At 46.3% G+C, this 17,328-nt stretch overlaps 1 protein-coding gene across 1 annotated transcript in view; it reads left to right on the forward strand.

The window, feature by feature from the left end:
• Positions 1-2,319: 2,319 nt before the first annotated feature.
• slc35e1 (solute carrier family 35 member E1) overlaps positions 2,320-17,328 on the forward strand; it is a 56,602-nt gene continuing 41,593 nt past the window's right edge. The window contains exon 1 of the mRNA XM_038776345.1: positions 2,320-2,683. Within this exon, the coding sequence (XP_038632273.1) occupies positions 2,353-2,683 (331 nt within the window). The 5' untranslated portion in view covers positions 2,320-2,352. The remainder of the gene's footprint in view (positions 2,684-17,328) is intronic.

Genomic DNA, 17,328 nt, shown 5'->3' on the forward strand with positions numbered 1-17,328 from the left:
ACTCAATACGCCTGCGCCGCCCACCAATCCGCGCACCCCGGAGGTCCCTGCTGCTACTTCTGTGGTCAGCAGAAGCACTCCCACCAATGCTGCCCAGCCTACTCCCCAAACGTCCTACTACGCCCAGTGGGTCCCAAACTATGCGGACAAGGCCCGCCCACTCATACAGTCCACTCAATTCCCCCTTGCGGCCGAAGCACAACACGCCTTCGCCCAGATCAGAGCAGACATAGCCAAGGCTGGGATGCATGCAGTTGACGAGGCACTCTCCTTTCAATTTGAAAGCGCCACTTCAGACGTCGCCCGCGCCGCCACTCTTAAACCAGGCAGGCAGACCCGTGGCATTCTTTTCCCGCACCCTTCATGCCTCTGAAATTCGGCACTCATCCGTCGAAAAAGAGGCCCAAGCTATTGTTGAAGCTGCACGGCATTGGAGGCATTACCTGGCCGGCAGGAGATTCACTCTCCTCACTGACCAACGGTTGGCAGCCTTCATGTTCAACAAAATGCAGAGGGGCAAGATCAAAAACGATAAAATCTTGCGGTGGAGAATCGAGCTCTCCACCTATAATTACGTTATTTTGTATCGTCCCAGCAAACTCAATGAGCCCCCAGACGCCCTCTCCCGAGATACATGTGCTAGCACACAAGTAGACCGACTCCAGGCCCTGCATGACAGCCTTTGTCACCCGGGGGTCACACGACTACCACCTCGTCAAAGCCCGCAATCTGCCCGACTCCATCGAGGAAGTACGGACAGTCACCAGGGACTGCCAGGTCTGTGTGGAGTGCAAGCCGCACTTCTACCGGCCGGACCGCGCGCGACTGGTGAAAGCCTCCCGCCCCTTTGAACGGCTCAGCGTGGATTTCAAAGGGCCCCTCCCCTCCACCGACCGCAACACATATATCCTCAGTGTGGTCGATGAGTTCTCCAGATTCCCCTTCGCCATCCCATGCCCCGATATGACGTCTGCCACTGTCATCAAGGCCCTCAACACAATCTTCGCTCTGTTCGGATTCCCCGCCTACATCCACAGTGACAGGGAATCCTCATTCATGAGCGATGAGCTGCGTCAGTTCCTGCTCAGCAGGGGTATCGCCTCCAGCAGGACGACCAGCTACAACCCCAGGGAAACGGGCAGGTAGAGAGGGAGAATGGAGCGGTTTGGAGGGCCGTCCAGCTGGCCCTACAGTCCAGGAACCTCCCAGCCTCTCGCTGGCAGGTCTGCCCTAAAGCACTACACTCCATCCGGTCACTACTGTGCACCACCACAAATAACACACCCCATGAACGTGTTTTTACCTTCCCTAGGAAGTCCACATCTGGGCTGTCGCTCCCGACTTGGCTCGCAGCTCCAGGACCGGTCCTTCTACATAGGCACATCCGACTCCACAAGGAGGACCCCTTGGTGGACAGGGTACACTTGCTCCATGCCAACCCCCAGTATGTCTACGTGGAATTCCCCGACAGCCGCCAAGATACTGTCTCCCTCAGGGACCTGGCACCGTCAGGTTCCACCCATACACACTTCCCCCACCCACGCGCCACCCTCCCCTCCCCCGGTGCTCCCAACATTAACCCCACCAGGTCCATCCCTCCTTCCCCTGCCCAGGCAAGAGGACGAGGAAGATTTTGGCACGCTCCCGGGGTCATCCAACACTGGCAGCACCAACACCGCCAGCACCTACGTTGGGGACACCAGCACCGCCGCCACCGTTACGTCGCTCCCAGCGAACCGTCAAAGCACCGGATCGACTGAACCTCTGACGGACACCGGACCATCAAAATTGACTTTTTTCCCCCCTCCCCACTGTAAATTATTTGCAAAATGGTGTATAGATCCATGCCACCCCTGTCGGACTCATTTTTAACAGGGGGTGAATGTGGTGAACCACTGTGTGCACCTGTATTAGGGGATGTAAGGTAGGACCTGCCGGCTAGCTCCACCCATAAGGAGCTGTATAAATATGTGTGTCCTCTTTCTGATCAGCCATTTCACCAGCTGCAGTAGGAGCCCACACATCTGACTGTAATAAAGTCACAGTTGTACCAATCTGAGTCTTTCGTGCAATTGGTAACTTAAGCTACCTGTTTATTGTTGAGATATGAATATTAATAAGGTTGTGGTGCCGCCCCTCACGTCGCTGGGATGCGGTGACGCTGCGTTGGGCTGACGCTGACGCTGCGTTGGGCTGACGCTGACGCTGCGTTGGGCTGACGCTGACGCTGCGTTGGGCTGACGCTGCGTTGGGCTGACGCTGACGCTGCGTTGGGCTGACGCTGCCTGACGCTGAGTGGGGCTGACGCTGACGTTGCGTTGGGCTGACGCTGACGCGTCACGCTGACCTGCGATGGCGGAGCGGCGGCAGTCGCTGGTTCGGGACGGCCTGCGGGTTTTCATTCTCTGCCTCTGCTGGTACACCGTCAGCTCAGGCGGCAATGTCATCAACAAAGTCATCCTCAACCACTTCCCCTATCCGGTCACCGTCTCCCTCTTCCACATCCTTTCCATCTGCCTCTTCATGCCGCCGCTCATCCGCGCCTGGAACATCGCGCCGGCCGCCGATCTGCCGCCCCGGTACTTCACCCGCCTCATCCTGCCGCTCGCCTTCGGCAAATACTTCGCCTCGGTGACGGCCCACATCAGCATCTGGAAAGTACCCGTGTCGTACGCACACACAGGTAGAGGGAGAGCCATGAGAGTGTGTCAGTGAGCGGAGGGGGTTGTGTGTGAGGGGATGGATAGGTATGTGGAGGGGGTGGACTCCCATCTAGGGGAGTGCAGATGGGTGTGGGGGGCACAGATGGATGGGGGGGGGGGGGGGGGGGGGTTGCAAAGGACTGGGAGTGGGTGAGGTGGTATTGGGGGTCATGGTCTGGGCCAAAGCGGAGTTGGCCGGATGTGGGGGTGAGTCAGGAGTGGTGCAGGGAGGGGCAGGTCCCCCGGTGTGGGGGGAGGGTGGACGTTACCCCGTGTGTGTTGTTGTGTGGGGTGAGGGTGCACGTTATCCCGTGTGTGTGTGTGGGGTGTGTGTGTGGGGGGGGGGGCTTCATTTCCCAATCACTTTAAACCTGTGTGCTCTCTTTCGTGATCCTTTTACAAGTGGTAACAGTTGCTCCCTATGGGCTCTGTCCAGCCCCTTCGTGATTTTGAACGTCTCTATCAAATCTCCTGTTCTCCAATAAGAACATAAGAACTAGGAGCAGGAGTAGGCCATCTGGCCCCTCGAGCCTGCTCCGCCATTCAATTAGATCATGGCTGATCTTTTGTGGACTCAGCTCCACTTTCCGGCCCCAACACCATAACCCTTAATCCCTTTATTCTTCAAAAACCTATCTATCTTTACCTTAAAAACATGTAATGAAGGAGCCTCAACTGCTTCATTGGGCAAGGAATTCCATAGATTCACAACCCTTTGGGTGAAGAAGTTCCTCCTAAACTCAGTCCTAAATCTACTTCCCCTTATTTTGAGGCTATGTCCCCTAGTTCTGCTTTCACCCGCCAGTGGAAACAACCTGCCCGCATCTATCCTATCTAGTCCCTTCATAATTTTAAATGTTTCTATAAGATCCCCCCCTCATCCTTCTAAATTCCAATGAGTACAGTCCCAGTCTACTCAACCTCTCCTCATAATCCAACCCCTTCAGCTCTGGGATTAACCTAGTGAATCTCCTCTGCACACCCTCCAGCGCCAGTACGTCCTTTCTCAAGTAAGGAGACCAAAACTGAACACAATACTCCAGGTGTGGCTGCACTAACACCTTATACAATTGCAACATAACCTCCCTAGTCTTAAACTCCATCCATCTAGCAATGAAGGACAGAATTCCATTTGCCGCCTTAATCACCTGTTGCACTTGTAAACCAACCTTCTGTGACTCATGCACTAACACACCCAAGTCTCTCTGAACAGTGGCATGCTTTAATATTTTATCGTTTAAATAATAATCCCGTTTACTGTTATTCCTACCAAAATGGATAACCTCACATTTGTCAACATTGTATTCCATCTGCCAGACCCGAGCCCATTCACTTAACCTATCCAAATCCCTCTGCAGACTTCCAGTATCCTCTGCACTTTTCGCTTTACCACTCATCTTAGTGTCATCTGCAAACTTGGACACATTGCCCTTGGTTCCCAACTCCAAATCATCTATGTAAATTGTGAGCAATTGTGGGCCCAACACGGATCCCTGAGGGACACCACTAGCTACTGATTGCCAACCAGAGAAACACCCATTTATCCCAACTCTTTGCTTTCTATTAATTAACCAATCCTCTATCCATGCTACTACTTTACCCTTAATGCCATGCATCTTTATCTTATGCAGCAACCTTTTGTGTGGCACCTTGTCAAAGGCTTTCTGGAAATCCAGATATACCACATCCATCGGCTCCCCGTTATCTACTGCACTGGTAATGTCCTCAAAAAATTCCACTAAATTAGTTAGGCATGACCTGCCTTTTAAGAACCCATGCTGCGTCTGCCCAATGGGACAATTTCTATCCAGTTGCCTCGCAATTTCTTCCTTGATGATAGATTCCAGCATCCTCCCTACTACCGAAGTTAAGCTCACTGGCCTATAATTTCCTGCTTTCTGCCTACCTCCTTTTTTAAACAGTGGCGTCACGTTTGCTAATTTCCAATCCACTGGGACCACCCCAGAGTCTAGTGAATTTCGGTAAATTATCACTAGTGCATCTGCAATTTCCCTAGCCATCTCTTTTAGCACTCTGGGATGCATTCCATCAGGGCCAGGAGACTTGTCTACCTTTAGCTCACTCGGCTAAATCGCTGGCTTTTACAGCAGACCAAGCAGGCCAGCAGCACGGTTCGATTCCCGTACCAGCCTCCCCGGACAGGCGCCGGAATGTGGCGACTAGGGGCTTTTCACAGTAACTTCATTGAAGCCTACTCGTGACAATAAGCGATTTTCATTTCATTAGCTTGCCCATCACTCCCTCCTTAGTGATAACAATCCTCTCAAGGTCCTCGCCTGTCATAGCCTCATTTCTATCAGTCACTGGCATGTTATTTGTGTCTTCCACTGTGAAGACCGACACAAAAAACCTGTTCAGTTCCTCAGCCATTTCCTCATCTCCCATTATTAAAACTCCCTTCTCATCCTCTAAAGGACCAATGTTTACCGTAGCCACTCTTTTTTTGTCTTATATATTTGTAAAAACTTTTACTGTCTGTTTTTATATTCTGAGCAAGTTTACTCTCATACTCTATCTTACTCTTCTTTATAGCTTTTTCAGTAGCTTTCTGTTGCCCCCTAAAGATTTCCCAGTCCTCTAATCTCCCAGCAATCTTTGCCACTTTATATGCTTTTTCCTTCAATTTGATACTCTCCCTTATTTCCTTAGATATCCACGGTCGATTTTCCCTCTTTCTTCCGTCCTTCCTTTTTGTCGGTCTAAACCTTTGCTGAGCACTGTGAAAAATCGCTTGGAAGGTTCTCCACTGTTCCTCAACTGTTCCACCATAAAGTCTTAGCTCCCAGTCTACCTTAGCTAGTTCTTCTCTCATCCCCTTGTAATCTCCTTTGTTTAAACACAAAACACTAGTATTTGATTTTACTTTCTCACCCTCCATCTGTATTTTAAATTCCACCATATTGTGATCGCTCCTTCCGAGAGGATCCCTAACTATGAGATCATGAATCAATCCTGTCTCATTACACAGGACAAGATCTAGGACCGCTTGTTCCCTCGTAGGTTCCATTACATACTGTTCTAGGAAACTATCGCAGATACATTCTATAAACTCCTCCTCAAGGTTGCCTTGACCGACCTGGTTAAACCAATTGACATGTAGATTAAAATCCCCCATGATAACTGCTGTACCATTTCTACATGCATCAGTTATTTCTTTGTTTATTGCCTGCCCCACCATATCGTTACTATTTGGTGGCCGATAGACTACTCCTATCAGTGACTTTTTCGCCTTACTATTCCTGATTTCCACCCAAATGGATTCAACCTTATCCTCCATAGCACCGATGTCATCCCTTACTATTGCCCGGATGTCATCCTTAAATAACAGAGCAACACCACCTCCCTTACCATCCACTCTGTCCTTCCGAATAGTTTGATACCCTCGGATATTTAACTCCCAGTCGTGACCATCCTTTAACCATGTTTCAGTAATGGCCACTAAATCATAGTCATTTACAATGATTTGTGCCATCAACTCATTTACTTTATTCCGAATACTACGAGCATTCAGGTAAAGTACACTTATGTTGGTTTTTTTACCTCTGTTTTGAATCTTAACATCTCCAGTTTTATTCCTTTTGTTATTACTGGGCCTATTCACTGTGCTCCCCTCAGTCACTGTACCTTGTACTGTCGCCCTTTTAGATTTCTGACTATGTCTTCTCTGCCTTGCACTTTTCCCCTTGCTTCCTTTTGCTTCTGTCCCTGTTTTACTACCTTCCAACTTCCTGCATCGGTTCCCATCCCCCTGCCACATTAGTTTAAACCCTCCCCAACAGATCTAGGACATCGGTTCCAGTCCTGCCCAGGTGCAGACCGTCCGGTTTGTACTGGTCCCACCTCCCCCAGAACCCTTGCACCAGGGAGGCAACATACCATCCTGGAGTCTCGATTGCGTCCACAGAACCGCCTGTCTATTCCCCTTACGATCGAGTCCCCTATCACTATAGTCCTGCCATTTTTCTTCCTGCCCTGCTGTGCAGCAGAGCCAGCCACGGTGCCATGAACCTGGCTGCTGCTGCCTTCCCCTGGTGAGCCATCTCCCTCAACAGTATCCAAAGCGGTATATCTGTCTTGCAGGGAGATGACCGCAGGGGACACCTGCACTGCCTTCCTACTCTTGCTCTTTCTTTTGGTCACCCATTTTCTATCTCCCTCAGTAACCTTCACCTGCGGTGTGACCAACTCGCTAAACGTGCTATCCACGACCTCCTCAGCATCGCGGATGCTCCAAAGTGAGTCCATCCGCAGCTCCAGAGCCGTCAAGCGGTCTAACAAGAGCTGCAACTGAACACACTTCTTGCACGTGAAGGAGCCAGGGACAGTGGACGTGTCCCTGAGCTCCCACATCGCACACGAGGAGCATGACACGGGTCTGGGATCTCCTGCCATGTCTTAAACCCTTGGTAAACTTTAAACAACTAGAATTTCAAAATAAAAATAAATAAATTCGACAATGAAAAGAAAAAGAGAGAAAAAAAAAGAAAAAGGGAGACTACTTACCAGTCACTTACCAGGGTTAAAAAGCACCTCCTCACACTCTGCACCGAATGACCTCACTGCACCAAATTACCAAGTTTCAATCTCCCACTCTGTATGAGTCTCACTCCGGATGAGTCTCACTCCGGATGTGTCTCCTGGAAAAGTGCTCGCTTACTGTGTGCGCTGTCTGTCTGTCTTTTATACAGACCTCAGCTAACCGATGACTCAAAAAATACCTTAACTTCAAAGAGAGGATGCCCCTAAACAGGCCTCAGGTGATTGACAGATAACTGCCTCTCAGCAATTAGGGTGGGGGCAGCTTCAACCAATCAGACACTAAGCTCCACGCTGCACTTTTAACTGAATAAACCTCGTAACTGAAGTTTCTCATACCTGGAACCATTCTTGTAAACCTCCTCTGCACTCTCTCCAATGCATTCACATTATTCTTATAGCGTGACGCCCAGAATTGTACACAGTAATCCACCTGAGGTCTAACAAGAGTCTTGCATAAGTTCAGCATGTAGATTGGGGCAGTTGGGAGTGTAAAAGATGGCAGAAGTAAAAGTTTGTAGTTTGTGTTCAGGAAAACTTTCTGCAGCAGTTTGTGTCCAATCCAACAAGAAAAGATGCACTGTTGGACCTGGTTCTTGGAAATGAGGTGGGCTGAGTAGATCAAGTGTGAGTGGGGGAACATTCAGGAGACAATGATCATTGTATCGCAAGGTTTAGGATGGTGATAGAAAGTGACAATGTGCAATCCAGAGTGAAAATAATTAACTGCGGGAGAGCTCACTTCAATGGGGCAAGAACGGAGCTGGGCCAGTGGAATGAAAGGTTGGCAGGAAAAACTGGCAGAACAATAGGTCGGACACAGTCAAGATACATTCTCTTAAAAGGGAAAGATAGGGCAAGGAAATCCAGAGCTTCCTGGTTGAAAAATTATGAAGAAAATGTTTGCTTATGACAGGTGTCAGATAGGAAATATAGTTGAGAAGACGAATACAGAAAGTTCAGAGGGGCACAGTGGTTAGCACAGCTCCAGGGTCCCAGGTTTGATTCCTGGCTTGCGTCACTCTGTGCGGAGTCTGCACGTTCTCCCTGTGACTGCTTGGGTTTCCTCCGGATGCTTTGGTTTCCTGCCACAAGTCCCAAAAGACATGCACTTGTACACTCTGCCCCTATGAATAAAGCTCAAAATATTGTATACTTTATGAACTGCTCCCTTCCAATGGTCCTGCCACCTTCAATGATCTATGCACGTGTATGCCCAGGTCCCTCTGCCCTGCGTCTCCTCAAGAATTTTATCTCTTATTTTATATTGGCTCCATATTCTTCCTACCAAATGCATCATCATACTTCTCTGCATTCAACATCATCTGCCTCCTAACTGCCCACTCCACTAAGTTGTCCATGTTCTTTCATGTTCTTTTCAAGTTCTAAACTGGCCTCTTCATAGTTTGCAATACTTCCAAGTTTTGTGTAATCCGCAAACTTTGAAACTGTCCCCTACACACCAAGATCTAGATCATTAGTATATATCAGAAAAAGCTTATACCTTATTTGAGCAAATTGTCAACAATTTTACAAAACTCCAAAAATGCAAAACTCCACAAAACCCCTCTTCAACAGTCAATGGTAACCAACTCCTGAAAATGCATGATGAACAAACTCCAGCAATTGTAGAACCCATCTGACCCCCACACCCCGAGTAAACTCCATCTTCTCCAGGGTCAGAAACCCCAGCAGATTCCCCCACCACGCCGAGGCACAGGGTGGAGAAGCTAACCTCCACCCCAACAAGACCCGTCTACGAGCAATCGGCTTTAATATCCTGGATCATCCAGTCCTGGTGCCTCGTGAACTTTCAGTACCAACAGTCTATTCAATGCTTCTTGTTTATCAATTTTGAGCTCTTTTAGGGACAAAGTTTCCTAGTCTTTCACCATGTCCTGTGTACATCTGCCTCCCTGGTAAAGATGGAGGCAAGTATTGATTGAATACCTCGCCCATACCCCCAGCCTCCATGTGTAAATTCCATTTTAGGTCCCTGATCAGCCGACGACTCATTTTACCATTTATATATTGATAGCAGACTTTGGAATTCTTGCCAGTCTTTTCCCATCAATCTCTCTTGGCTTATTTAATGTACTTTTTGATCTTTGTATAATAATCTTTATTCAAAATTCATTTTTTCCAATTAAGGGGTAATTTAGCATGGACAATCCACCTAACCTGCACATCTTTGGGTTGTGGGGGCGAAATCCACGCAAACACTGGGAGAATGTGCAAACTCCACAGGACAGTGACCCAGAGCTGAGATCGAGCCTGTGACCTCGGCGTCGTGGGGCAGCAATGCTAACCACTGTGCTGCCTTTATAATAATCTTAATTGTCACAAGTAGGCTTACATTAACACTGCAATGAAGTTACTGCGAAAAAACCCTAGTCGCCACATTCCGGCGCCTGTTCAGGTACACAGGGAGAATTCAGAATGTCCAAATTACCTAACAGCGCGTCTTTCAGGACTTGTGGCAGGAAACAGGAGCATCCGGAGGAAACCCAAGCAGACACGGGGAGAACGTGCAGACTCCGCACAAACAGTGACCCAAGCCTGGGATCAAACCTGGGACCCTGGAGCTGTGAATCGGCAGTGCTAACCACTGTGCTACTGTACCCCTCTGAACTTTTTGTATTCGTCTTCTCAACTATATTTTCTACCTGACACCTGTCATAAGCAAACATTTTCTTCATAACTTTTCAACCAGGAAGCTCTGGATTTCCTTGCCCTATCTTTCCCTTTTAAGAGAATGTATCTTGACTGTGTCCGACCTATTGTTCTGCCAGTTTTTCCTGCCAACCTTTCGTTCCACTGGCCCAGCTCCGTTCTTGCCCCATTGAAGTGAGCTATCCCGCAGTTAATTATTTTCACTCTGGATTGCACATTGTCACTTTCTATCATCATCCTAAACCTTGCGATACAATGATCATTGTCTCCTGAATGTTCCCCCACTCACACTTGATCTACTCAGCCCACCTCATTTCCAAGAACCAGGTCCAACAGTGCATCTTTTCTTGTTGGATTGGACACAAACTGCTGCAGAAAGTTTTCCTGAACACAAACTACAAACTTTTACTTCTGCCATCTTTTACACTCCCAACTGCCCCAATCTACATTTGGGTAATTAAAGTCCCCCATTTATTTTTTTAAAAATTCTAATTAAGGGGCAATTTATTGCGGCCAATCCACCTACCCTACACATCGTTTTGGGTTGTGGGGGTGAAAACAACGCAGACGCAGGGAGAATGTGCAAACTCCACAAGGACAGTGACCCGTGTCCTCGGTGCCGTGAGGCAGCAGTGCTAACAACTGAGCTACCGTGCCACCCAGTAAGACCCCATTTATAACTACACTTTTGCATCTGTGAGTTCCCTGCAGATTTGTTCTTCTACATCGTCCTCACTAGTTGGTGGTCTGTAGACTACATCCAGCAATGTAATTGCACCCTTTTTGTTCCTTAGCTCGAATCAAATTGATTCTGTTCTTGAATCCTTTGGGACACACTCTTACTCCAATACTGCAATGCTCTGCCTAACCAATGCCCCCCTCCTCCTTTCTTATATTTTCTTAACACCTTGTACCCAGGAATATTTAACACCCAGTCTTGCCCTTCCTTGAGCTAGGTTTCTATTATCGCCATAACATCATGTTTCCACATTGCAATCTGCACCTGTAACTCCTCAATCTTAGTTTTGTTCACATACATGCACAGCAACCCTGATTTAAACATCATTACTTCCTCCCTTACTCCAACTTCATCTATTAACTGACTATTCTCTAAATTGACGCCCTGTGTCCCTCCCAGTATTTTGTGCCCCTGGTATTGTGACACCACCTCCCTGTAGCAGATTTTCAGGAAAGGTAGAATCATATAATGTGCTGCATAGACAATGTACTTTGCTAAGCAATTAAACTGACCGGTTGTTTCAATGAAAGTGTACATACCAAAGAAAAGTAAGAATTTAATGCAGTATTACGTCCTTACAATTTTTCTTTTTTTTCGTCCTTTCTAGTGAAAATATAAATAGCAGCACTTTATCATTCACAACATTATAAAGTCAAGCTTTGATAAAAGGCCATTTGGCCTATTAAAGTCTTAACCCGCAACTCCCATATTGAAGCCCCTTCCCTGTACTATAATTCTTCTGTGATGCTCTCCCTGGTATCCTACTTGTCCATTTGCTCTTACTGCCTTAAATGGCAGATTACTTCCTGTCATATTTATCACTCTGAGTAACAAATGTCACCATTGTATGATTCACTTTAACATGTTTTTTTGTCTTGTTCCTACGTTGCTTTTGAAGTAATATTCTGAGAAGGTGGAACACATTCCTACTGGCGATTGCCGGACTTCACTACCTTTTATACAGCAGTGTTTGAACAGTTGCTTTACCTTCACATTAAATTTGTTTGCTTAGAGTGTTTAACCTACTGGGACAGGCTTCCTATTTTCAATCTAGGTTTTAAAAATACCGAAGACATCACAAATAGAATTCAACTTTGAATTCAATTTTTACCTTGTCGTGACTTTGATTAGGAAAAAAAAATTTGGAGAAATATTTTACTGATTGTTTTCCGATTGTAGTACAATTAAGGCATCATCTTATAACAGAAGGAAATAACTTGTCTTTCACATGGTGCCTTTCCAAGAAAGGGACATGCACTGTAATTTGGAGCTAGTTGAGTTGCAGCCTTTATTGACAAACCTGTTCTCTACAAATAGTTCAACTTGAGCGACTGGATCCTGCAGCCACGCAGTAAAGTTAAACAAGTCCAGGTGCACTTTGGTTTGAATTCCTTTCCAGCCATTCTCTATCACACCACTGTGCAGGTGTTGAACGCAGCCATGGTGTTGCATGTATCATTACTCTCTGTTTGTTGGGCGGCACGATGGCGCAGTGGTTAGCACTACTGCCTCATGGCACCAAGGACCGGGGTCAAGCCCGGGTCGCTGTCCTTGTGGAGTTTGCACATTCTCCTCGTGTCTGCGTGGGTCTCACCCCCACAACCCAAAGATGTGCAGGGTAGGTGGATTGGCCACACTAAATTGCCCCTTAATTGGAAAAAAAATTGGATAGTCTAAATTTATTTTTAAAAAATTACTCTCTGTGTGTGCTTACTGTCTATCCTTCATTGTAAGCCCTTTCAATTTTGTTGGCAACTCTGATGTATTTTTAATGGTTCTGACCTTTAGGGCACTGTGGTATATCGGAGGAGGGTAATTTTGTGGAGGCACCTCCTGCAAATTGTGACTGGTGGTTCATGCTGTTCTGTATTAATGGTGTGAGGACAGGACAAAACTGGGCCTGGCTCTAATACTTTCAGAATTAGCACTTGAATTACATTACTGAAGAATTACCAGCAACTGCTCAGTTTATGAGTGGAACCTTCAGTAGAGGAGGGGCGGGTTGAAAGATATAAATGAAACACCTCTGGCTTGTTATGTGAAGCAGTTAGGATTATGAAGATATGCAATGGTTTGTTGAAGAATAAAATGCTGCAGATTTTGAAATAATAACAATCTGTAAATACCCTGCAGGTCTGGCAGCATCTGTAGATCGCTGATGTTTCTTCAGAATATCATGTCCTTGTCCTGGAATAGTAAAACGAGGGCTAATGCCATGGTTTTTGTCTGTGTTTCGTTGGCACAATTCATTTTGGAACCCAACTACTGCCCTACACTGATTTGTTGCCAGTGCACAGTGCAGCAAGTTGGTGCAGGACATTGACTGATCCCGTGAGATCAGTTCTTCTCAAGCTGCTGCTCATTGTAACAGGCCTCAGATCCTGTTTTAATGGCCCAGTAAATTTAAATCAATGCTTTCAGTTTCAAACACCATCGTCCTGCTGTTCAGCAGTCTTCTCTGTGGACAGGTGTCAACTCTTCCTCCTGGAGGGCAGCACGATGATGCAATGGTTAGCACTGCGCTGAGGTCCCAGGTTTGACCCCGGGGGCTGTAGGTCACTGTCCGTGTAGAGTTTTCAAATTCTCTCCGTGTTTGCATGGGTTTCGCCCCCACAACCCAAAAATGTGCAAGGTAGGTGGATTGGCCACGCTAAATTGTTCCTTAATTGGAAAAAAATAATTGGGTACGCTAAAAAATGTTTTAAAAACTCTTCCTCTTCGAGTGTGAAGTCAGTTTCATCCTTCAGGGTGCTCTTCACTTGTTGCTAACATCTTGTCATACGTATCATAGAATTTACAGTGCAGAAGGAGGCCATTCAGCAGCACGGTAGCATTGTGGATAGCACAATCGCTTAACAGCTCCAGGGTCCCAAGTTCGATTCCGGCTAGGGTCACTGTCTGTGTGTCTGCACATCCTCCCCGTGTGTGCGTGGGTTTCCTCCAGGTGCTCCGGTTTCCCCCCTCAGTCCAAAGATGTGCAGGTTAGGTGGATTGGCTATGATAAATTTCCCTTAGTGTCCAAAATTGCCCTTAGTGTTGGGTGGGGTTACGGAGGGATAGGGTGGAGGTGTTAACCTTGGGTAGGGTGCTCTTTCCAGGAGCCGGTGCAGACCCGATGGGCTGAATGGCCTCCTTCTGCACTGTAAATTGTATGTATGTATGATCGAGTATGCACCAGCCCTTGGAACAACACCCTACTTTTTTTTAATATAAATTTAGAATATCCAATTAATTTTTTCCAATTAAGGGGCAATTTAGCGTGGCCAATCCACCTAACCTTCACATCTTTGGGTTGTGGGGGTGAAACCCACGCAGACATGGGGAGAATGTGCAAACTCCTCACAGACAGTGACTCGGGGCCGGGATTCGAACCCGGGTCCTCAGCGCCGTAGGCAGCAATGCTAACCACTGTGCCACCGTGCCGCCCGACAACACCCTACTTAAGCCCACACCTCCACCCAATCCCTGTAAACCCAGCAACCCGATCTAACCTTTTTGGACACTGAGGGGCATTTTAACATGGCCAATCCAACTAACTGCACATTTATGGATTGTGGGAGGAAACTGGAACACCCGGATGAAACCCACGCAGACACAGGGAGAAAGTGCGAACTGCATGTTGTCACCCGAAGCGGGAATTAAACCCGCGTCCCTGGAGCTGTGAGGCAGCAGTGCTACCACTGGGCCACCGCACCGCCCATAAATTGTATTTTTCTTTATTGCTTTATCAGAGTTCCAAAGCCAGAGCTCAGAGTGTGGACAGGGGCAAATCCCTAATCCAGCTCCTTGCCTGCTCCAAAAACCAATTCAAATTCAAATTGAATCCAATTCATGGTCCCCACAAGAGGTCCCGGGTTTGATCCCAGCTCTGGGTCACTGTCCGTGTAGAGTTTGCACATTCTCCCGTGTTTGCATGGGTTTTGCCCCACAACCCAAAGATGTGCAGGCTAGGTGGATTGGCTGCGCTAAATTGCCCCTTAATTGGAAAAAAATTTAATTGGGTACTCCAAATTAATTTTAAAAAACAAATTCCGATTATTAGCCCAGTCTTTTCCACATGCCAATAAATTTATTCCAGATTATTGGCTCTGATAATTTCACCACCACTGATGTTCGGCTGATTCGCCTATAAATGCTGGATTTATTCTCACCCCTCCTCCTCCTCCTCCCCCGAATGTGCAAACTCCACAAGGACGATGACCCAGGGGCGGAATTCAAAACCTGGTCCTCGGTGCCATAGGCAGCAGTGCTAACCACTGTGCCACATGCCGGCCTTAGTGAGCATAATCATTACCAGTTTGTGCAGACTAATTTGTGTCTGAGCCTCTTTTGTGTAATAAAGTGGGATGCTTGTTGTGGTGATTCTTTACTGCTTGTGACTAATCTGCCAGAAAATCAATTGATGGACTGTGTCAAAGCTAATTGATATGTAAATGAAAGTTATCATGTGTCTTTGCACCATCAATCAGCTCTCTGCTTTGACTTTGCAAGATCTCTGCACAAGTTAAGAGAATGACCTAGATCTCCTTATCAGAGATTCATCTTGTTGACATCGGTTCCCCAGTCTTTTGCTCCTGAGCATATTGTAAGGGGAGAGAAATGGCAAACACTGGCTCATAAGGGTGTATGTTTGGGTGGGATGGAGCATTGGGCTCTGACTTCACATGTGTCTTTGTGTATGTTGAAAAGTTGGCGAGAGTAATGACCCACTCAGTAATTAACCATCTCCAGAACAGCAGCGTGTCTTTAAACTTTTCAGAGATGATATACTTGGAAGCATGTATCCGTTCCTCCAGGAAAGATGGTTAAGTTATTTATATTACAAATCCTATTTGTCATTATGTGGTGAAAAAAATGTAGCTTGTTTCTACTGGTTTGTCTTTCTATCACTGGTAAAAAGCTTTAATATAACCTTTGATGTACAATGTTAAAAGCCCAATAAAAATACTTTTAAGAAAGCTTTAATACACAGGTCAATCGGGCAGCAAGGTAGCACAGTGGCTAGCACTATGACTTTACAGCACCAGGGTCTCAACTGGGTCACTGTTCGTGCGGAGTCTGCACGTTATCCCCATGTCTGTGTGGGTTTCCTCCGGGTGCTCCAGTTTCCTCCCACTAGTCCCGAAAGACGTGCTGGTAGGTAATTTGGACATTCTGAATTCTCCCTCTGTGTACCTGAACAGACGCCGGAATGTGGCGACGAGGGGCTTTTCACAGTAACTTCATTGCACCAGAATGTGGCGACTAGGGGCTTTTCACAGTAACTTCATTGTAACGTAAGCCTTCTTGTGACAATAAAATTATTATTATTATCCAGGTGCGGCACACTGGCGCAGTGGTTAACACCGCTGCCTCGTGGTGCTGAGGACCCAGGTTCGATCCCGATCCCAGGTCACTGTCCATATGGAGTTTTCACATTCTCCCGAGTCTGCTAGGGTCTGACCCCGACAACCCAAAATGTACAGGCTGGTGGATTGGCCACACTAAATTGCCCTTTAATTGGATAAAAATAATTGGATATTCTAAATTTATATATTTTTTTTAAAGAAAAAAATATATGCAGATAAATCCAGTTTTTAGGAAATGGTTGGGGGCAAGTTCATACCGTGAAAAAGGATTTTCTTTAGAATTATAATAAAATAATCAGAGAACAGGGATATAATCAAACAAAAATGGATTTATTTCACAGTGCAGAATCATACACCAAAAACAAAGGGGAATCGGCAAACAATAAAAATAAAATAATTTCCACGATGGAACACTTCTCCCTAATCGACCAAAAAGTAAACCAAAATAACACTCACCCCAAACAGGCAAGCCTGTCCATAAACCCTTGCTCTGTCCATTTTTATTATTCGCCTACAGTATATTGCAAAATCTCTCGGCTGTACTCTCCAGTAAGATTGTTGAATTTGACATTTCCTCAAATAAGTGAGAAATGTAGGATCTGATACTTCAAGCCAATATCAGTTCGAGCATATTAGGCAATTATTTTTCCCCATCTTGTATATAAATTAACTTTCAAGTCAACCCAGGAAATAGAATGATCTACCAGAAATAGTGTTGGAAGCTGAACATACATTAGCTTTACAAGGGAAGTAGATCAATCTTTTAAAGAAACAACATTTAAAAGGGCAATAAATGAAGATTGAATGGAGAGGCGGGAAAGACCTTGTTTTGTGGCTTTCACCGTAGATGTTGGTGTGCAAGTTGACCGTTGAAACCTTAAACATTCCTTCCATGAATGATAATCAACGTACACACTGAGTATAAAAGTGGATGCTGGCATGAGTGTGGGTGGTTACCATTTTGCAGTGTCATGTTCTTTCAACACAATGAGTAGGCCTGTGAAAATTTGAGACTGATGACTAGCATAGCATGTCATGGCTGAGAAATAGGATTGACTTTTATGGCGCATACATGCAAAAACATTTTAAGTGCTGGAAAAATAGGCCATCATATAAGCCATGTCGACTGCTACAATTTACAGTGATTCTAAATATAATACATTATCTCAGCCTTTGTCAGTATAACAGTGTTCATTGCTAAGATTATATCTCTGACTTAGCAAATTAGGTTTATATATACTTCATTTATCACTGATAGGTTTCCCAGCATTCAACAATCCCACATCCTGTGAACACATAACATTTAAAA

This window comes from Scyliorhinus canicula, chromosome 18 (assembly GCF_902713615.1).
Source record: "Scyliorhinus canicula chromosome 18, sScyCan1.1, whole genome shotgun sequence".
Taxonomy (NCBI): Eukaryota; Metazoa; Chordata; class Chondrichthyes; order Carcharhiniformes; family Scyliorhinidae; genus Scyliorhinus; species Scyliorhinus canicula.